Here is a 22,511-nt window from a genome sequence, read left to right as displayed (position 1 = left end):
TTAATAAGGATATGTTGTAAATGGATGAAGCAAATGAAAAGATAGTTGACTTGAGTAGGAGACTTGCAGACTAGGAATCCTGCGCAATAGATTCACTAATTACACACAATGAATACTCTCTTGAGTAGCTCCTCATTTGGTTTATGAGTCCAAGTTCTTTTCTTACAAGCAAAGTAAATTTTTGAAAGTCTGTTTAAGAACCCTAGGTTCAGTTCTGTAAGACACAATCCGAATTAATCATAAATTTCTCATGAAATTCTTCTAATTAGCTGGTACTGACTCCTAGGTTTTCTGTCTTTTTTTTCCTCTTCTTTTTTTTATTACATTGTTTTGGTTTGTCCTGCATCAAAGATTAAGATCCTACCTGACTTCCAAAATATCAAACATCATACATGTCTGCATATCAGAGGATCACCAACATTCTATTCTTTTATTTGAATAGACTATAGTTCTTTGACAATAGACAAATTATGTGCATAGGAAAAACAAAATAGACAAATGAATTAATATGTACATCATCTAAATATACGGCAGTTTCATTTATACAGTAAACATATATGGATGCACTAGGGAAGCTATGAGGGTGACTGGACTTCTAGTGGTATACCAGGAGTAGGCTCTAATACCTGAACATCTGGTATTTCCTTTGACAATAGCTCCTGCATTAGAAAACAATTCAATTCTCATTTACTTGTCACATTTGCAGGATAAAATATATCTAAGTTTCTAACAGTGTTTAAAAAAAAAAAAAAAAAAAAAATGAGAAATAAGCAAAGACGAGAGAAATTCTGCAGTAATCAAATTTTGAGACTGTTTTTTTGGTAAGTAATTTTTTGTGAAAATACCATACAGAAATGCTAGAATTTCGTGTCCCACTATCCCTCAAACATTCATCAATTGAAACGGAATTAATTACTGCAATAATCAAGTTTCAAAATTGATTTTAGAAAAACCATGGACACAAAAGGCCATAACCAACTCCCCCACTCTACCTCAAACTGATCTCCGGTTGAAACAAGAGTTATAAAGTTACACTGTTTCCAGACAAAAGCAACGAGAACTTAATAGGATTCATAAATCCACTTTGTATTCCCTTGAAACTCCCATTGGAAACCATATCTGAAAATGAGAGGTGAGACATGTCTCCATTACAATGTTAGACATGTTAGAATTATAAGGACTAAACAACATTAATTTATGTGTGTTTCTACTTTCTCACTCTCTCCTCTCTTTCTCAGAATCACAACATCAATTCCAATGTGATATCTGATCTATGTCTCACCTTTCCTAACATAACTCATTTTATTCAACAAAGCAACAAGTTTACCACGTGGAAGTAGTCTTTGTCATCTCCTGAGGTAGTTGTAAAGTAAAATAGTAAAAAGTTCATAAATGCATAGAAATTGGGAAAAGATAATTTTGAAACTCGAATAAATGGCATAAACCCTCAACTTTGACTAACTCAACATGGTTATCAAACATTTGGAAAATGTTGAGATAGAGGAAACTTGATACCTATTTGTTGTAAGTGTAGCCAACAAAAGTGGGTTTATGCAAAATAGAATAAACAATAGCACAAGGAAGACAAATTTACATGGTTCGGTATTAGGCTTACGTCCACAGATGGTGTCAAGGAGAAAGTTTCACTAAGAAAATAGAGAGATTACAAAGTGGCACAAATGCACTCTGACAAAACTCAAGCCCCAAAAGTCAGCTACCGTTTCATGTTGAAAACCCACACCAAGCAGAAAAAGAATAAACCAGTCTGAAAACAAGTTAATGCTTGCAAACCAACAAACTAAGGGAGAAAAATCCTATGGGATGCACATCACGTGTGCTGGTGAACCTCATTCTTAAATTCAACTATTCAAGCCACATTTTAACAGAAAGTATATGGTACAACCACAAATTAGACTTAGAAAAAGGTTAAAAAGGTTTCCACTGCTATTATGTCTAGAGCAGCAGAAAATTTAATAAAAAAGAAGCAACAATATTGCTCAGAAGCATAAATTATTATACAAGTTAGAAAAATAGTTACGCGAACAAATTCATAATTTCCTAACAATTTAAGATTTTAGGACAATCAGTAATTTACCATGGTATTATAGTAAGTGGTCCAAAGTTCGAACCCTATCTCCACTCTACCTTCCATTTAAAAAGTTCAAAAAATCCCACATGTTGGGCCCCACTTATCAAGGGGGATTATAGGCCCACAAATGAGGGGGGGGGGGGGGGGTTAGAATGATGTTTAAGTAATTAGATTCACCATTTCCTAACAGCTTAAATTTTTGGGAGAATCGGTGATCTATCAACACACTACCATAGCTTGCCTAAGAAAAAAAAATTATGGAAGAAAGACAGACTACCTTTGTACTGTGCAAGACGTGGGCAAGATGTGGAAATGGTAGGGCTATGCTGGTCACATTCAACTTATAATATGAACTTACTTCTATGGCAAAAGAAAAACCACAACCAACCCCCCTCCCCCCCAAACAAAAAAAGAAGGGAAAAAGGGATGGAATGCGGTGTTATTTGATATGATATACTAGTGTAGTAAATAAATCATGAAGAAAAAAACTTTACACATAGAGTCATCTAGTCTTTAAAATTGACCTTAAATGATTCTATTGTTCCCTCAGCTTGAATTATACTAGCAAGAAGCCCTTTGCTATCAAGGTCCCCATTTTTCATTGGCACAATGAACCTACAAAATGAGGGAAGGAAATCAATAAAAAAGTTAACTACTATAAAATTATGGTGTTTAGCTGCCCAAGAGTATGCAATGGTTCTGTACTTGGCATGCAGAAGCCTTGCAAGTCGAACTGCATCTTCTTGTCCTGAAACCAAAGTAAATTTAGGCAGAAGTTGCTTTATGACTGGTGTGATAACAATGTCAGCCCTTTCCTTTTCCAGCAAATCCTTGTTGTATACACAGTGGGGTTCATAGTAAAGAGTCAGTTGGCCCTGAGTTGAATTGACAAGATATCTGATCACATATTACATCAAAAGGAATAAACTTCAAGTTAAATATCCATTTAGCTAAGATTAGAACATATTAATGCATAGGGCATACGTATACGAAGTTTTTATTTCTTGGAAATCAAATCCAGTAGGGTCTAACATTTGAATTCACAACAGCATACAAAAGTGTGATAAAGTTTTACCCATTCTCAGGGCGCTGCCATGGAGGACCTAGAACTGGCCCTGCAGTAGCCTGAACTCTGACTTTAGAACCATTTATTGCTTCAATAACAGAGCTCTGACCAGGTTCTATGAATGTGACCTGAAAATTCAGGAACTAACTTTGAAAATTGAAATGGAAATGCTTCAATGGATCAACACAATAATGTGTATGATTGCTATGTTATCTCATATGTCAGTGCAACATGTTAAATGTAAATGCACGTTCAGACATTCACAGGAATGGTAATAATAGATCTTTCCATTTACCATTAAGAAGCATATTCTGTGGAATAAAATCTGAGAATATTACTTAAACTCAAATTTTCCTAATTGCTTATGATTTTGGTTGGCTAATGAGGCACCATAGATTTTTCTCATAAAAACTGAACTGGCTTGTGAAATTTACAGGAAACAATTTGGAGGAAGATGCAAGAGAATGGACCTTGAAAGTTGTGAAACTTTTATGCCATTCTAGATAAGGGACAATATCAAATGACAAGAAATTACAACTTTCCTTTACTCTCCAGCATTCTTGTCCCATTTAAATACTGCCTACAGACAGAAAATTGGCTTCTTTTCATAATTTACACCTTTCAAGCATTATGCAATATACATCTTCAAAAATCCCATGATGAAGATATAATAGGGCACTGTTAAGGTGTCCAGTTGGAACTGGTTCGCAGCCTTTTCCATCATAATCAAGCTCAAGTATTCCAGCTGACTACATAAATTAATATTTTAGATAACTATGTCTTCTTCTTTTTTTTCTTCTTTTTTTTCATTTTAAGCTTTAGGCATTTATTTAATTCTTTAGCTTGTTTGTGCTATGCTCCTCTTCTAGGGGAAGAATATTAAATAATTTGAAAATACAAAATATGTTTCTTCTAGTAATAATAAATTCCAACATGGTTAAAAATAAAAAATAAAAAACCCTCTTCACATGTTTCACATAAAGAAACGACATCTTTATGGCATGTTAGCTGATCAACAAACACATGAGAATTTAAAATTAATATTGCAATGAAGATCTACAAATTCAATAGCATAGGGAAGTTATTTGATTTCCAGGGATTTAACAAAAAATGAGGTTCCAGATAGAGCAGCATGGTTAAGAAGGATTTAAAATTGCTGATTTTAAGATCTAAACAATATTTCAGTAACAGGTTGGAGAGCAAAGTTGTCAGTTTCTTCCTTATTAGCATGAAAAGGAAATCAAGAAACAAGTCAAAACAATCACACAGGGAACAAAGCCAATGAGCCTCAATTGTAAGCCAATCTCTTCATACCCCACTTAATGAGAGAGGTTTCGCAAAAAAGAGTAGAGTTCAAGACACACCCTAGATACAAACAAGTTCAATGAATTCCAATATGATATAAATACAAATTAAGTGTAAAATTTTAACCAAGAACCATCATGCCAATGTTGATGTGCTAATTTATCTTTGGGCATCCATGAAGAATGTTTCAATTGTTCATACATGAATTAAACAGAATATGAAAATTGAAGACAAAATCAGCAAAAAGTCCAAGCTACGATATATACGTACATTGCTGAAAAGGGGATCCAGCAGTGGCCTAGCATTTGGAGTTGCTAAGACTTTAAGATTTGGGAACTTTATAGAGAGCGGTCTCAAGGTATTCAAGTGGCAGTGATCATCAAGGCTTTGTGTGATCAGCAAGCAATCGATTTCAGGAAGATCACTAAGCTACACAAAGTTTCATACCAGTCAGAATAAGCCTGTCAATTCCCACAAAAAACTTTAACAAAAAAAAAAAAAAAAAAAAAAAAAGATACCTGGAAATTCTTAATGTATTTCTTGGCTGCATCATAAAGCCAGGGAATTCCAAAATCCAAATTACCCACTAAGATTGGATCGACCAGTATTTTCAATCCATCCACATCCCACAACCAAGAATTTCCCTAAACAAAGAATAGTTACTACATGTACGATAATAAAAAGCTTAAGCAAAATTAAGAAAGACCCAGATGAAAAAAACGAAAACCCACCTCTAAGTAAGTGAGTTTGAACACATCAGTGCCAGAAAAATTCGACCCAACTGCGTTCTCTTCAGAAACCACAGCAGAAACAGTCCTATTCAGCCTGCAAGTAAAGTAAAATATCACTAATACTACTTGCATCTCTCAATATGAACTGCAAAGCTAAACACACATATCAGAGAGAGAGAAAGAGAGACCTGGGAGTGGAGAGCTTCAATGCGTTGGAACTTGTGCTAACATTTGAGATTGAAGGAGTAAGTGAGATTGAGGATAATAAGGGTGTTGAGATTCTACTTGGTTTGCACAAGTGAGGAAGAGAGTTGCACTGAACAATATTGGCCATGTGAAAGTGTGAGTGTGTGATGCTAGTTCCGCGTCTCATGTCATGTCGTTCCCGCTAATACTAATTACTATTAGTGACTGCCTCTTTGGCAAATTTTTAACCACTCAAAATTCCTCAACGCGCAATCCTTCATTTTTCTTTTAAATAAATCAAAATAGATTTCATTCTACCACTTGCCAATTTACACGATGCAAACCGGTCGGGTTGGGCCAGGTCAAACACGAGGCAAGTTAAACCGATCAAGAGTTAGATCAGGTTCGGATTAGGAACATATAGTCTTTAACTCTTAGCTTCTGTTTGGTTGGAGGGCTGAAAAAGTGGGAGGATAAAAAATTAGTAGAAAGGTAGAAAATATTTAGCTTTCTCGCGTGTGTGTTTGATTAGATGAATGGAAAAATTGGAGGGTGGAAAACTCTTTTATTTGATCGAAAAGAAAAGTAGGAGGATAGAAAATGTAGTTTATATAAATTAACTATTATACCCTTATTACATAATAGGTAAGAAATAGATTTATTTGTACTCATTAAATAATATAAAATTTACCAACAATTATATTTTTTAATGCAAAGTGTTACGTCCACAATATTTTTCGCAATACTTTCACGATAAAATTTATGTGAAAAGTTGTTACTAGTTCTAATTTGAACCCTACCACTGAAATTATTTTTTTACTCACCAATATTAACTAATAACAATATATTACTTAAAATTTATTTTGAAAATATTGTGGTAATATTTCCCAATTAGGATTTTTTATTCATTATATTATTTCTCCTTTCTAGCCTTCATTTCATTCATACGTTTTTCTTTTCTTTTTCCTTTTTCTTCTTTTTCTCCTCCACACACGTTGTCCTTATATCTATCCCCCTTCTTTTATCTTCTTTTTCTTCCTCGTTCAAGAATGTTCCAGCACTAGCAGGCGCAACTCTCATTCTCTCTTTTTTTTCTCCAGCGCTCTCTCTTTGTTTTTTTTTTTTTTTTTTTTTTTTTACTTGATTCCAGAACAAGGTATTTGTGTAAAAGTGCTGTGAGAGCACTTTTCTCTCCAGCCTTTTCTTCCCGATTTGGGAGGATGAAAATGGTGGGCCCGGGAGAGAAAACTTTCTCCCGAGTTTTCCTTCCTCCCCATTTTCCTTTTTTTGCCAAACAGTGAAAAACATTGTTTTCCACCCTATTTTCCTCCCTTTGTTTTCCATCCTCCCTATTTTCACCCCAACCAAACACAGTGTTAATGGGTTGCAAGTGAGTCAAGTCAACCGGGTTGTAGGTTGAATTGAATATATTATGGTTGACTTGTATATTTTTACATGCAAAATAATAATATTAATAAATATGATTATATTTATATTGTCTTATCTTCCATTCATTACAAATAAGAAAATAAATAATAAATTACTCCAAAAACAAAACCTAAATGTCGTGGACCATAATTTTTTTTAGGAATATGATATATTGTTAAGAATCAATACATTGTATTGTCCGATTTGAATATGATATGTGAAACCTTAAAATAAATTTTTTTTTAAAAATTAAAAAAAAAAAAAAAAAAAAAAAACCTCGCTTTAGAAATGAGTTGGGTGGGTTGGATATTTTTCTTCAGGTCCAAGTCCTGGTTCGGATTAGATTTTGCCAAGTCTACTTGGCATAATCCTAATTTAATTGTTACAATATATAAGGAGTGAAATTCAAATAATGATTTTACTTATTAAAGGGAAGAGCTACAAGACTCTTGGTAACTTCACACATGTTGATAGAATTTTAAATAAAAAATTTAAACTCGGTATGGAGTTTTTATTTTTATTATTATTTTTTATATTTGTCTATTAAGCAAATAAGACAAATGTAAGTCCAAATTTAGGCTCGATTGTTAAACAAGCCAAGTTCAAACATAATAATTTGTTTATGAATAAGCTCATGCATACGAGACTTGATTTAAATATGTAGAATATTATAGTATATACTTATATGTAGATATGTATAAAATAAATATACTTACATAAACTTGATGTTGGATTATATATGTTTGTTAACAATTTTATAAAATATCAAGCCATTATTTATAATTTTATTGATAATATAAATAATCCATTTCTTAATAAAAATAATATAAAAATTATAACAATTGGTGAATCCAATTTTTATAAGTTCATAGATGAAAATTATTCTATCTACACAAATAATATAATTTTAATTATAAATTAGTTTTTAATTATTAGTATACATTTGTAACATGATAAAAAATTTTGATCGGGTGTTTATTATATATCGAAGAAGAATAATACTCTAGTAGTTCATGGACAAATTTAAGTTTGTTCAATAAAAAATGAACCACACTTGACATGTAATCTTGCTCATTGATGAGCTTGAGCTCAACTTGTGTTTGAAAAAAGTATTAAATTAACGATCATAAACTTTTGTTTCTCAAATCCACGTAATCCTTCTTCATTTTTCTTAGAACAGGTGGGGGGTAATTCAAACCTAACTTTTCTCTATATGGATAACTATGCAATATCTCTACAGTTAATAAGCTCTTGGCTGTGGACTCATTATTTTCAATGTATGTTTCCTTAACATCTTCTTATTCCCAAGAGTACAGTTGCCTGATTATCAAAAGAAAAAAAGAAAAAGAAAAAAGATTAAAGTTGTCTTGACATTATAGTTTTCATAGTGTTAAAAATTGGGTCGAGTTTTGTGCAACCCCCCACCTATGGAACGTTCGCATTGGTCATGTATTTTCATTTAAGTAAAATTGTAAAATTTATCTTATAATGATATATGGGAGAAGTGGCATAGCCACTAGTGAAAATGCTTTTGTAAACATCATTTGCTTGTTCTTCAATTTTATTGTGCATCATTCGGTTTGTCCTATGTCATAACCATTTCTCTTTTAGAGTCCTATATAAACCTAACTTGGAAAAGGTACTATTACACTATGTTTGGTAGTTTGAGGGGAAAAAATGTAAAATTAAATTGCCCATAATGTCACAGATTTATAATGTGCCTTAACATTTTAAATAGATTCTATTCTTAAAAAGATTACAGTTATGCCATACTTCTAGTAATGAAGTGTTCCTCTATTACTTCTTTTTTTTTTTTCTTTTTTTTAAATAACTAAAGTTCATTAATCAAAATACCCAGGTGTAGTGTACCTCTATTACTATTCTACAATTGAGAGAGAGAAAGAGAGAGCCTGCTAAATTATGCAATTTACATAGCAATTGTAGTCCATAAAACTCCAAGACCAACTACTAAGCAAGCCTAAGGACCTCAGCCACTATCTTAATGAACAGAGACCAGAAAAAATGTGTTTTAAGAGAATTTTGTATAAAAAATTCCACCCATCAGTCGCCAAACTGAAAAGACTGAGAACACCAAGAAGCTTCTGGAATGAAGACAGGTTTTTTGTATAACACTTCTCTGTACAATTATAGCTTGAAAGCAAGTTCTCTCTCCCATCTTTTGGGATTATATGGTATAATACTCACAATTTTGTTACCTTGGGGTAGTGGCAACTCATCACCGTGAGGGATCTTCTCATGCCAGACAAATTCATTCTCATGCTCGAATTTCCTAAGCATTTCAGAAACATCATCAATTTCCTTTCTGAACACTGATTTCCACGACTCTTCCCCTGGCATCTTCTTTGTAATGTTGCTCAGTGCAAGACGAAGAACTCCAACTGCAACCCCAACTTGGCCAGCAATCTTCAGACCGTCAGCCAAAAATTTCTGACTTCTTAACTCATGTAGGGCATTGCAAGAAAATATAAATTCCTGCACAGACCAGAAAGAGAATCAATGACCATCTATCAACCACATAGTAAAAAGTCTACTATATATACTGCTCTCATCCATAAATGGAGAAAGATCACATGTATTGTGTGCCTGTGTATGTATAAGATTCTCTAAAACTTTTGAGTGCAAAATTAAAGAATATGTGAATTGCACCATCAAATCCAAGAGGCTGCTGTATGAAAAAGCGTAAAGGAACTGCAATAGTTCAATTAGTCTGGTATCAATATTATGAAAATAAATAACTGCCACTTTCCTATGGATGATTAAAACCACTTTTCATTGGATCCAAGTATGAGTCCAGCAATCAATAAACAGTATCAGCAGAATTTATAATAATAATAATAATTAATAATAAAAGCCTCCCTCAATGCATGCAGCTCAGAACTCATAATATGTCACAAACTAAATGGGGTTCTTAATAATAATAAGTTCATGCAAATATATCTGTCCCAAAGAGATGGAATAATCACCTAATAAATAAACAAGCTGGTAAGACATTCTCATAAAATGAAATAGATGGGATAATTTGATATGTACTTTGCAGAAGCTTATTTCATGACACTTGGAAAATGCAGTTTCCTCTACGTTAGGGAAGTATCATAAATTCATCGAGCAGAAAACTCACGGACAAGGACAATCTAGAGATTGTTATAGCATGGTAAATTAGATACCAAGACAATAAACTTCCATGTTGTTCTCAGAATACTGAAGAGAAACAGAGGAATATGGTCAAAATGCTCAGCAAAGGAAACCATACATAAGCATTCTTTTCCCCAATCAAATCAAGCCAGCCTTAACACCAAAACTAATCATTCAGAAGTTCTAAATGTTAGCAATTTAAAACAAAGTAAACTGACACAAACAAGATCCAATATTTTGCTCAACTCAGATTAGGCTCATAAACATGTAGATTGGATCCAACTTGTCATTGACATGCAACACTATGGATCAGATGCTCAGGCTCAGCTGATAGAGTTTCTGTAGGCTGAACTTAAGTCAATTTGACTTAGACTGATACAATAATGTGAATGGCCCAAAAGAACCACCAAACTGTGTCACAAGATTACAAAAGCAAATGTAGATCCAAGCTTGTGAATAATGGTTATAAATGACTATGTAATAGTAAAAGGTTTCCCTACTTTCTATGGTTTTACTACTTTCATACTCCATTATTAACCTTCAAATTTCTCTTATATCCTCCTAAATAAGATGTAGAGTAAAATTATCTCAGTTAAGTTGTGTAACTGGATTCCATATAAAAGCAATACAGGCCACTCAAATACACATTATATTATGACACGAGTAACACCAAACAGTGATGGCAAATTCTGTTTTCACCCACAACATTCAGATCAAACAAGGTCCAAACAAAAAGTTCTCATTAAAAAAGTTCAAGTTTAAACAGATTTGAGCTATTGAACATATAAATCACTTTTCGTTCTGAATCATTCAATCCAAATAAATCAACCCATCTATCAAAGTCTCAATGTACTTTCTTGCCCATTAAAAAGAATAGCACACAGAGAATCCAAATCCAAGCTACATATAGAGCAATACAAGTTCATATGGTCAATCATTTATTTCTAAATCAAGCACATCACTGGCGGAGTTAGTCTCTTTTTTTTTCAGGGACTGAAAGGGCAGGGGGGGGTATATTTTAGAAAAATTACAGGAGGGAAGGGGGTGTTTTTAAAAGCCAGGGGACCCCCCTCCCTCTTCCAGTGGCGCACATGTTTCTGTGTATACTGTATAGTTCGTGTCTTTATAACTGAGCTAAGATTTAGGGTGGAAACACATAGTTGAATGGTGGGTTTACGCAAGTGAAAGCTATATTTATCACTAATAACTTGGCAGATCATATAACTTTCAACTAGCTATAGTTACCCATATATATAATGGGTACAGTAAATAAAACATCTCAGCTTACCTCAAAGGGGCCTGTCTTTTTTTGGGTAATTCAGCTTTTATTCATTGAAACAAACACAGATTACAAAGGGAAATCCCAAAATAAACCAGCATAGGAAAACCTCCCTGCTACAGCAACAAGCCCAAACAAATGGCAAAGCAAAACACACTAACAACTAAACAAAACATCTATAAGGCATCCAAACCAGCACCTTTAGCACAGTAGCACATAGACTAGCACTTTGGCAAAACACAACAGCAGAGAATTCCAAGGATCAAATTAAAATACTACTTGGATCAATCCCCCAATTACAACAGGTGGTAGCATTCAAAACTGATTTCTTGAACTTGGTTTTAAACCCTAGCCTAGCTTTGACATCCTTAATGACGCTTCTCTTTAGCTACTCTTCAGTCAAAATTCTATCTTCATGAACTATGGCATTCCTTTGCAGCCAAATGTGGTAGACCATTGCCCACCAAGCAAGAGCAAGTTTGCAAGCTATTACTCTCAACCCCTTCCCTTTTAACTCTCTAGCCCCCCAAGCAATCAAGTCCTCCCACACAAACTCAGCATTTGAAACTAGACACAACTTCATCATGTCATCCCAAATTCTTCTAGTGAAAGAACATTCAAAGAAGAGATAATCTCTACTTTCAAGACAATTTCTACAAAAAAACACATAGGCTATCACCCAAGTAACCCCCACTTGGCCATTCTATCTCATGTGGACAGCTTGTTGATTACAACTAACAAACCAATAAATGAATGCTTCGGGATAGTTAAATGAAACCAAAGCAACTTCCACCACTCAACTTCACTAGATTTATCTCTAATCTCAGCGTATCTTGCAGCAAAAGAAAACTTCCCAGATTTAGTAGCTTGCCATAGGGCTTTATCCTTGTCTTTAAGCTCAACAAGGAATAGTTGACTCTGACTGGTTACAAGGGCATCAAATCTAGCAAGCCTCCAATTCCATGTCTTATCTTTCAACACAAAATCCACTTTAGCTTCAGGATAACTTGCAGCATCATAAATGACACGAAAGCCATATCTTTGAACCAATGCCTCAGCAGGATGCCAAAGGTCATGCCAAAGAAATATAGTTTTCCCATCCCCCACCTCAAACCTAATAAACTTCCTTGCTCCATCCCTCAAATTAAGAATTGCTCTCCAAGTACATTCTTGTGGAATTTTTACAGTCCAAAAACACTTACCTTTGAGAAGATTTGCATGAATCCAAGCCACCCAAAGAGATCCAGCATTAGTAAACAAGCTCCAAATGTGTTTCGTTATAGCAGCTCTATTCCAACTAGCAACTCTTTGCAATCCCAGCCCTTCCTCTCTTTTAGGTAAACAAACTTTTTCCCATGCTAATTTAGTTTACCCTTTGCTAGTACCCTACCCTTGCCACAAGAAATGACTGAAATTCTGCTCCAGTCTTGATGACCTTCTTAGGGAGAATAAAGTTACTTGACCAAAATCTTTGTATACAATATGGAACAGATTGAAGGAGTTGTAACCTGCCAGCAAAAGATAGTTTCCTTGATGACCACGATTTGACTCTACCTTGAATTTTATCAATAAGTGGCTGACAGTCCTTCAACCTTAAACTACCAGAGATAAGAGGTAATCCCAAGTATCTAACTGGAAGAGTACCCTCCTTAAATTGCAACACATCCAGAATTTGCCCTTTTACATCTTGAGGCACAGCTGAGAAGAAAACTTCACTCTTGCTTGGATTTATATCCAAACCAAAGGCTACTTATAAATTCTTCAAGGCCCTCTTTTACTAGATTTATTGTGGGAAGATCAGCAACAGTAAATATGAGGAGGTCATCAGACATACATCCATTACACCATTAAGCCATGCCCCCTAGGACCTCTACTAAATCACAGGCCACCATATCTTTTTTAACTTCCTCAATCAACCCTTTGGGCCTTCCTTGCAAAGCCTCACTTAACATCTAGGAGGCACAAACACGGACACGGGTACAACACAATGACAAGAGTGATTTCTAAAAAATTATAACATGAAATAGCCGGTATTATATAGGTACAACACGGATACAACACGAGTACAGCACCCTAAATGAAGTGTCCGTGCTTCCAAGCTTAGCATTGCCCATAGTCAACCCATATTAGGTGACCATTCCTCAACTTGTCCCCAAATTGCACTACTAACATTTTACAAATGCATTCATTTATTATTTTTGATAAATTATTATTCTATCCTTTATTGCTTTGAAACTTGTTATTTCAGCACATGCTCAAATGGTAGACCTCCTTTCTTTTTTCTTTTTTCTTTTTTTTTTTACTACCAACCATTTCGGACCACAAAGCACAGCTAACCATAGAGACATCTTATCAAATATTGCTCGTAGTTTCTTGAGCAAATTTTTTTTTAATGGACTTAATAGTTAGTTTGGCATTGCCTTTCCGCCACAATTCCTTTTGATAGAATCACAATGTAAGAGCACTAGCATTGGGGGGTGTAAAAACCCCCCAATTGCTATTTTAGCCACCAAGACCTAGAAATAGAGCTTCATCTGGGTATGGGAATGCAAAAAAATTTTAACATCCGTGAACAGTAAGGTTGTGTACATACAACCTTACTGTTCATCAGATGTTAACCAAAAATAATATATTTTATTCCTTTTTTTCTCTCTCTTCTCAGTCTGCGTTCTCTATCCCCTCTCCCTTCTCCCTTCTCTCTTCTCTCTTCTCCCTCAGCCCCTCTCACTCTCTGCATCCTTGGAATCGTTCTTTCTTTGATTCCTTCTTTTTTAGTTTTCTTTTTCCCTTGTAAATTATAGTTTGCTCACTGTAATAGAAATAGATAGTTGTGGTTGTCGTTTGGTGAGTTTGGGTCGAAGTTTGGTTGGCGTTTGAGTCGGATTTGGGTGGTGTTTGGGTCGGCATTTGGGGAGGCGACTGGGTGGTGTTTAGATCGGCATTCAGGGTGGTGTTTGGGTTGGCATTTGCGTGGAGATTGGGTCAGAGTTTGGGTCGGCATTTGGGGTGGCGATTGGGTGGTATTTGGGTCGGCATTTGGGTGGAGATTGGTCGGAGTTTGGGTGGTTGGATTTAGGTCTAGTGGTTGTGATTTGTTCCAATGGGTTTGTGGTGGATGGGTCACGATGAAAGCAATTGCTTGGTTTAGAGGAATGGAGGTCGGTAACATTGTTGTTGTTAAAAAGCAAGCTTAAGGTGTGCTTAAGCGCAAAGCATAGAGCACACAGCCCTTGGGGCTTTTTCCCTCTAAAGCGAGGCACCCTCACAAAAGTGCGCCTTTAGAGCTTTTTTATTAAGCGCAAAGCGCACTTTTTTGAGCTTTTTGTATTTTTTTTTTTTTTTTTTTTAAATCCTGATTTGATTTTTAGCCATTAGATCTAAATATGTTTGATATAAGCCACTAATTTAATATATAAAAACTAATAGTGTGGTGTGCTACCACACACCTAATAGATGATAGCAATGAGTGGTTGACTAGAAGAGCAGGAGAAGATGAACTAGATGAATTTGCTAAAGATGATCTTGCATTTGATGATGATATTTTGACATGGGATAGTGTTGCTAAAGCTTCTAGAGTTGAAGAAGAAAGATTCATCTTGAGATCAAGAATGGGGCCCCTAGGGCAAGCAACAAGTTCAAGTTCTAGTTCACAACATGCTCCTCATGATGGAGATGAAGATGATGAGGAAAATGATGTGGCCTACAAATCTTGTGATGACAATGATGATGGTCCCCTGCTTAATGAGGATGATGATGATTATGTAGATTAGGATTGTATTGCATATTTGCATTGATTTTGTTAGGCAAAGATAACATTACTCAATGTTTTAAAAACGGGACCGGAGACAAAATCAGATTTGCCTCCGGTTCCCGGTTTTTACTGGTTTTGACCAGTTTTTCCCGGTTTTAGGCATTTTTCGGGACTGGACTGGTCTCCGGTTCCCGGTTCAACTTGTCGAACCAGCGGTCCGGTCTGGTTTTTAAAACCTTGACATTACTTAACATTCTAGTACTTTTTAGCCTTTGCCTTTTTGGTTCTATACTTCTATTTTGATTCAACCATGTTTTGTAATCATGGCCATCAAATATCATGGTTGCATATATTTTGTAAAGCACAAGAGAATTATATAAATGTTATATAAATTATATAAAATGTTTTATTGTATTTTATATGATTAATTGATCACTTGATAGTTGTATTGACCATTAATAATTTTTCTTTAATTTTTTTTTTTAAATGCACTTCACATCGATCAGGCGTGCGCTTGCACTTTGCGCCTAGGCTCTAGGAGGCCTCTACGTTGCGCTCAGCGCTTTTAACAACATTGGTCTGTAAATCAAACTGACGGTGAGTTTGGTTTTGGATTGGACCGACAGTGAGGATGGAGTTTTTCAATGGTGGGTTTTGCTTCGGTGGTGGTTGTTGGCTTGTTGCTTCGGTGGTGGGTGTTGGGTACTTGGGTCGGGTTGTGGGTTTGTGGTTCAGTGGTGGCTGGTTCGGTGGTGGCTGGTGTTTTTGGTGGTGATTCTTGTGAAGAATTGGTGTTTGTGGCTGATGGTGGAAGGTGGTTGTGTGGGTTTACTGGGGAGAGAGAGAAAAAGGAAGAGAGGAAAGAGAATTGAATTTTTTTATATTATTTAATGTTGTAGTTTATATTATTTTAATGAGTTATATGTAAAAATAGAAATTGGGATATAGGGTGAGTTGTAAAATAAGATGGTAAAATAGATAAAGTAGGTTTTAAGGATGTAAATCGGATGCTAGTGCTCTAAGAAAGCTAATTCTACTTTGATCATCTCATGTTATTTTCAACTGGGAATGGAAGACCATTTGACCAATTAAGCTAAGTAAGAACTTCAATTGCGAGAGCGAGACAGAAAGCACAAAATTAATTTATTCTAAATCAAGAATCAGATATAACCAAGAAAAATTACCAATAGCCTTACATACCACAAACCGTGAAGAAATGTCTTTGCACTCTCTAGTCTCTTTATATAACATGTCATAGGCCTCGTCAAGTAACTGTGTAACACCATAGTGTAACTTTGCCAAGAGCCCTACAGTAGTCCCTTTTTCTTCAGCCTTCCTTATAGTTGCTGCCTATTACATTTGCATGATAACATCAATTATCACAAAAAGGCACCTGATCGTAACACTTTATTATGAGAAAATAAACACCTCCCCCTCCCCCTTTTAAGTAATAATATTTCAAAAATGGTTCAACAAATTTCCATGCCATGATTCTCTGATGAATATCCAAAAAGGAAAACAAAAAATTGACATCCAAATAACTAACCTGGGCCTCTGCCATACAAATGAGGCTCATGACAGTGGACACAGATGAAATCGCTTCTGGTGGCCTTTCTGCAGGCAATGCAGGCTCTAACATGGGAAGAACCTCATGAGCCAGATGATGATAAACTCCAGCAGCTTCTCTGAATAAGGTGGCAGACTGCACCAAATCTATGATAATGCAAAGGAATTAATTAAAACTATAGCCACTGCACACGTTTGAGCGTGATAAGAAGGTGATGGATTACTGCATACCTGTTGGCAGAACTTCCAAAGCCCTCTCTCGAAGGATTGCACCATAAAGAAAAAGGGTCATACCAAGCTCAAACCGTAAGTTATCAATTTGAAAAAATCTTGGAACCCTAAGGTTAAAGAAAGAAGATGAACTCAGAGAACTAGCCCATCGTATCTTCAGATCTGAAGTCCATCGAAACATCTTCCAATCGCTACTAACCAAATCTGCATGGAAAATCAAATTTTCCAGTAACGGCAGATACTCTTCAAGCTTGTGAAGGTCCTGATGCATTCAAAAATAAATAAAGAATAGAATAAGCATGACACACTTAATTCTGCCAAAGACTGATAACTTTATTTTATAGGTAAGAATAATGATATTATTAAAAAGACTACTTCACACTAAAACAAACACGAAGCAGACAAAAGGATTATAGCAAAGACAAAATACTTAAGTACAAAAAGAAAGAGACTATAAAAAACTGGAAGATGTGAATCCACACACACAGGACTAATCGAACAAAGTGGCTACAGACGAGGCAAGAAGCTGATCAGCCGTGCACTCCAATCCCTCAAAAGTGCGCCTATTATGCTTCCCTCCAAATGGTCCACATCAAGCACGAAGGAAACAAGTTCCAAAAAACCACTCCCTGGTAAGATCCAATAGACCGCAAGAGTCTTGAAAACAAAGTTCCATAACTGATACGCAGCCCTACACTGAAAAGGGATCCACTACAACGGCACATACAACACAAATCCACTCAAATAACACCGCTTACTTCTGCCAGAGACTGATTAGTCTTACTAATGGCATGCAAATCAAACAAATGAATATGGCCTAAACTGAACTACATTCAACCACAAGAATTCATCAAGTAACATTACTACACTGTCAAAAGTTACACGAATGTTTTAAGGTATGCAAGGTAGCTCTTTAAAATCTCACCAAGTGGACTTAATAAACATATGGTAAAAACAAAACAAAAAAGATAAAGAATTGAAAAAAGACTGCTTCATGTACAAGGAAAACAAAATTAAAAATTACAGAGAAAAAGCAGTATGCACAAAAAGAAAACGAGTGGATGGAGTGAGTATTAGTGAAAGTCGACGAATCGAATAAAGAAGTAGTAACTGTTGTTGCTAGCTATCTATATATATGCTATCAATTGAGTCCCTGTATGTTATTTCCCTAACCAACACGCACACTAGTTGGATACCTGCTGAAGGGGAGATGTGAAGCCACCATACATTTCTCTGGCAATAGCCTCCGTAACAAAACTGCTCTCATTGATAGACTCTTCGATCACTCTTCGCTTTGAGCTCAATTCTTTCAATTGCTCCAGGGTTGCAGAGTCACGCGCACCATATACATCCTCAAACACCATCTGATTTAAATTAAACAATAATACTTTCGATTCATATTTATTAATTACAAACCCTAAAATTTTATTCAATTTTTAATTTTTACCTTCTTAGTTTTCATCTTCACCAGGTCGGGAAACTGGAGCATCATCTTTTCACACTCTGATCTGTTCTGATGATTGCTTCTCCGATCACAGATACGAAGAACAAGTAATATTATTATTATTATTATTATTATTATTATTGAATAAGAAGAAGCATTGTTTTGTTATTCTGAGATGGGATAAAAAAAAGTTTTGTGAGTGAGGGAACCAAACACAGCATGTAGGGAAGAACTGATCATAAATCCAACTCTGTCTTTGTCTTTTGTCTTTGTGGAGGAGTGAGAGGAAGAAGTGACCCATTTTTGTTTTTGTTTAATTATGGGTCGGGTCGGGTCGTTTAGTGTCGTTTTCAACTATTCTATAACTATTAATTCAGTATTCACTGTTTCTTTCTTCTCGCTTTCCGATTACTTCGTCGCCAAGTTTTTCTCGACGTGAAAGTGGGCCTCCCGCGGATTGTCATCAGACTCTTCCTTCGTTCCTTGATAGGGCCCACTCCATATCAACCATTTTTCTTTTCCTTTTCCTGACGATATCCCCGTAAAAGTCAGACCAATCACAAACCGACAACTTTTTTTTTTTTTTTGATATATATATATTTTTTTTAATATAAGATATAATTCTACTCTAATCTAATCTAATCTAAGTGTATACGTGTGTAAAGCTCCCTCCTGGAGACTTGAATCCGGACCCTTACCCTCCACACCCCACAAGCACTTATACTTGTGGAATGATCACAACCAAAACCAAAATAAAAATAAAAATTAGAAAACCAAAACCATTGATTTTGTTTGTCACTTTTATACGGTTCCAAATTTTCCAAGCCAGCCATATTTTGGTTACACTGATGCACATTTTTGGAAATTCTTACCCATAAGCCCGTAAGGAGGAAAGCCCAATAAAAAATAGAGTCCAAATTTGGTAAAGATGGGGTGTAAAACTCATGTTCTACACCATCCAATAAAAGATTACCACATCAGTATTTTACTTAAAATTCAATACATTCTACCACACCTAATAACATCTCAATAAACTCCTAATTTAGTGGGATTTATATATGAGTATTAGACTTGACTGGATGTAGTTATACCTATTCTTAAATATGTAATGAAATGATATGGTATGTTAAGGTTAGAGGGGTAAAACATGAGTTTTACACCACGTTTTTACAGAATTTAATCTCTAAAAAATAAGGCCTAAAGACCCACCAAAAAGACCAAAGAAATAAATGCTTAAACTTACGTCTGAGCTAAGGGAGAAATGCAACTGAAAGACCTACAGCAAAATACGGATATTCTACAAAATATAGACCTTTTGCAGTATACAGATTTTCTACAAAATGACTTTGATAGATTAAGGCAAATTGGGCCTAAAACCCTTTTGACCCAATAAAGGGCAGTAAGCCCATAAAACCCATAACATCCTTATAAAAAGAAGAAGAGAAGCCAAACTCATCTTCAGTAAGAGACACGATAAAATAAAATAAAAGTAGCAGTAGTAGCAATGCATGGAGAAAGAAAACAAAATCAAAGAAAGTATAAAAGTAGCAAGACAAGTGAGTAAGGTAAGGTCTGGGCTTTACCCTTCTACATCCCAACCATGCAAGGGAGTAAGGTCCATGATCAATGAGGTGCAGAGAGTATGATTTGGTGGAGGGGGGAAATGACCTAAATTTAGTATCCCGCCGAGACTACTATTGGGAATATGGTGTATGACAGATTGTCCTTTACCAAAAAGATGAGGAAGTTTGTGTAAAGCCAAGTAGTGGGATTGAACCCACCTGCACACTGCTAGAACGATACGTTGTGGGTGTTGGCCGAATGCCTACAACAAACAAAATTGTTGGTGAAAACAATGGTAAATAAGGAAAATCACCTAGGCTTGATGTTGGGTATAAAAGGAACAGTACCCAGGAATATGGGAACAACAATAACAATGAAGAAGAACAACACAATAACCAATGAAATCTGAATAGTGAGTTGAAAGTGAAAAAAGAGAGAAAAGAGAAAGAAAGTGATATTTGAGAAAAGAGAGAAAGTAGAGTATACATGGCAAAATTAGCACGCATCACTAGGAATCCTTTCCCTTCCTCAAAAAACACCAAAACACTCTTTTTGTAATCTCCAAAAGATGACTACATAACTTTATAGATTTATTTGGTAATAAGGTTGTGTGAGTTGGGATTAAGATCTTTTTAGTCAACATCCTGCTATGAATACTCTTTACCCAGGATTATTTCTATTGAAGCTTTTATTATTTCTTAGTTATTACACACATTACTTTTAATATGAACTAATCATTATTCTACCATACGTATATATATATACGTTGTGTTCATATTCTGTAGAGTATATTTTGTATATTTATATGTGAATACGTATAAGTATATATACAATATATATATATATATATTTGAGAATATGCTAACCCATATAAATTAACATTTGCTTGATGGGTATTTTCTTTGGATTTTAGAGTTTATGTGCAAAAAGTAGAGAAATATTTCTGCAATAGAAAATGGAGAATGGTCACTAACGTTGTAAAAAAGTGTAGAAAACTTTATTGCACAGCAGAAAGTTAAGAAAAGTCAATTGTAAAAGCTGGAGAAATGTTCCTTTTGCAGTAGAAACAAAGAAGAAGCCCAGTTTGCAGCGTCGTCCCCTAGACTTTGAACTCAATGTTTGTCCACAAATTGGCAGCAGCAAAATGGGACCTTGGAGCCCATTCTGCAAGAGCATCAGACCCAACTTCCTTCCAAGAAAAAGCCTAGGCTAAACGTTGTCTAATAACATCAAAACACATGTCTAAGGTACAAGAAGTAAAGAAACCACCCTCGATAGGTTCAATAACTCAAAAGATGTATTGAATATATTTTCCTCTTAATAAAGGTTCATTATGCTCACAATGTATTGAATTTATTTTCATCCTAATAAAGATGCATAATTTCTCACTAAAAAAAAAAAAACTATCCTACATGGTAGAATGTGTAAATTGATATTTGTCACTTTTATATGAACCTATCACTTTTTCTCCATCACTTACACATTATTGCGTGGATAATTGGAGACAAGTTGTGGATTTTTGTCTACTCTTAGATTTTTTTGTAGTATTTATTATTTATTTAATCTATCTATAATAAATACTATATAACCAAAACCTTTGACTTTTTGTGAACTTTCCACCTCAACTTTGCAACCTCCACAGTTTTACACCTCATTTTTTAAAAACAAAATTATTTAATTTTTGAATTAATTACACATGAAACCTTTGAAAAACAAAAACCCAACTGCTACCAAACTAAAAACCCACACAGTAAACTTCCTTTCTCTCCCACTTCGGTCTCTATCTCCAATGATGCAGAAAACCCAATCGCTGCTTTAAGGTACGCTTCATTTCCTCTTTCTCTTTTCTCTTGATTAAATTTTCTTTTTCTTTGCAGAGTTTCCACGTCTTCTTCTTCTTCCTTTGGATTGGATTTCTGGTATTGGACTTTATTTTTCCCTTTTCTTTTGTATGCAATTTTTATTGGATTTTTGCTTTCCTGGGATTCTTCTATCTGGTTTCAATTCTGGCTTTGTTTTGGTTTGATATATAGTGTTTCTGTCATCTTCATTTTACAATGGTGTTCCCTTTCTATAAATTATTATAATCTTTGTGTGTTTTTATATGATAGCCTACATAATGTTATGTTGGGGCTACCGCTATTTTGGATTCAATGGGCATTTTATTTTTGTTTTGAAGGTTGGGGTTAGTTAGTATAGTTGATTGAGATTGCTAAACATATGTGTGATAGAATGTCAATGAACTACACTCTCAGGTGTTTGTTCTCTATTAGTGTTGGTAGTAATGGTTGTAATACATGCATTTTTTTTCATGCGACACCAGCCTCCATGAAACTAAGGGTGGTTGTCTTTCTACACGTACACAAGTTGTTTGATAAAATTCCTATGTGATTTTTTTTTTTTTTGGTTATTCTAGGAGTCATAATACATGGAGATTGGTAAGGTAGAAGATAAGTAAAGAATGTGATGCTGTGTTGTTGATTTAATCAGGTTGAGATGTGTTTTTTGGACTTCTTTTTTCAATGTCATTTTTTGTGTGATGTAAAAACATGACTAGCTAGGTTCCTTATGCCTCTAGACAATTAAAGAATTTTGAACAAAAACTACCCAAACTCATGATTTGGATTTGGCTGCTATGGTTTTTGTCAGAAAAATATTGTGGAGTGAATAAGAAATTGACTCCTAATGTGTCCACTTGAACATGGTATTGAAGTGTCGA

At 35.0% G+C, this 22,511-nt stretch overlaps 2 protein-coding genes across 2 annotated transcripts; both read right to left on the bottom strand.

Moving 5' to 3' along the window:
* Positions 1-408: 408 nt before the first annotated feature.
* On the bottom strand, positions 409-5,698 carry LOC115990883. The gene is made up of 8 exons (XM_031114655.1): positions 5,380-5,698; positions 5,192-5,285; positions 4,979-5,104; positions 4,731-4,889; positions 3,165-3,283; positions 2,795-2,986; positions 2,614-2,704; positions 409-659 (listed from the first exon to the last, which is right to left on the bottom strand). The coding sequence occupies exons 1-8, from the start codon at positions 5,562-5,564 to the stop codon at positions 576-578; spliced, it is 1,050 nt and encodes a 349-aa protein (XP_030970515.1). The 5' UTR covers positions 5,565-5,698; the 3' UTR covers positions 409-575.
* A 2,948-nt stretch (positions 5,699-8,646) lies between these two features.
* LOC115990874 (programmed cell death 6-interacting protein) lies at positions 8,647-18,495 on the bottom strand. The gene is made up of 6 exons (XM_031114648.1): positions 18,233-18,495; positions 17,982-18,149; positions 16,786-17,047; positions 16,535-16,701; positions 16,189-16,338; positions 8,647-9,298 (listed from the first exon to the last, which is right to left on the bottom strand). Exons 1-6 carry the CDS (start codon positions 18,275-18,277, stop codon positions 8,951-8,953), a joined length of 1,140 nt encoding a protein of 379 aa, XP_030970508.1. The 5' UTR covers positions 18,278-18,495; the 3' UTR covers positions 8,647-8,950.
* Positions 18,496-22,511: the final 4,016 nt, after the last annotated feature.

This window comes from Quercus lobata, chromosome 1, assembly GCF_001633185.2.
Source record: "Quercus lobata isolate SW786 chromosome 1, ValleyOak3.0 Primary Assembly, whole genome shotgun sequence".
NCBI lineage: Eukaryota > Viridiplantae > Streptophyta > Magnoliopsida > Fagales > Fagaceae > Quercus > Quercus lobata.
Note: the sequence above shows the minus strand (reverse complement) of the source record. Positions and strands in the feature narration are given on the sequence as shown.

Coding starts and splice junctions, on each gene's coding strand:
- LOC115990883 (XM_031114655.1), bottom strand. CDS start 5,564: ATGAGACGCGGAACTAGCATCACACACTCACACTTTCACATGGCCAAT. Junction 5,105..5,191: donor TCAAACTCACTTACTTAGAG/GTGGGTTTTCGT, acceptor TTCTTTGTTTAG/GGAAATTCTTGGTTGTGGGA. Junction 2,705..2,794: donor GCAAGGCTTCTGCATGCCAA/GTACAGAACCAT, acceptor CTCATTTTGTAG/GTTCATTGTGCCAATGAAAA.
- LOC115990874 (XM_031114648.1), bottom strand. CDS start 18,277: ATGATGCTCCAGTTTCCCGACCTGGTGAAGATGAAAACTAAGAAG. Junction 16,339..16,534: donor TTTGTATGGCAGAGGCCCAG/GTTAGTTATTTG, acceptor CAAATGTAATAG/GCAGCAACTATAAGGAAGGC. Junction 9,299..16,188: donor ACATTTCTTCACGGTTTGTG/GTATGTAAGGCT, acceptor TGGTCTGTGCAG/GAATTTATATTTTCTTGCAA.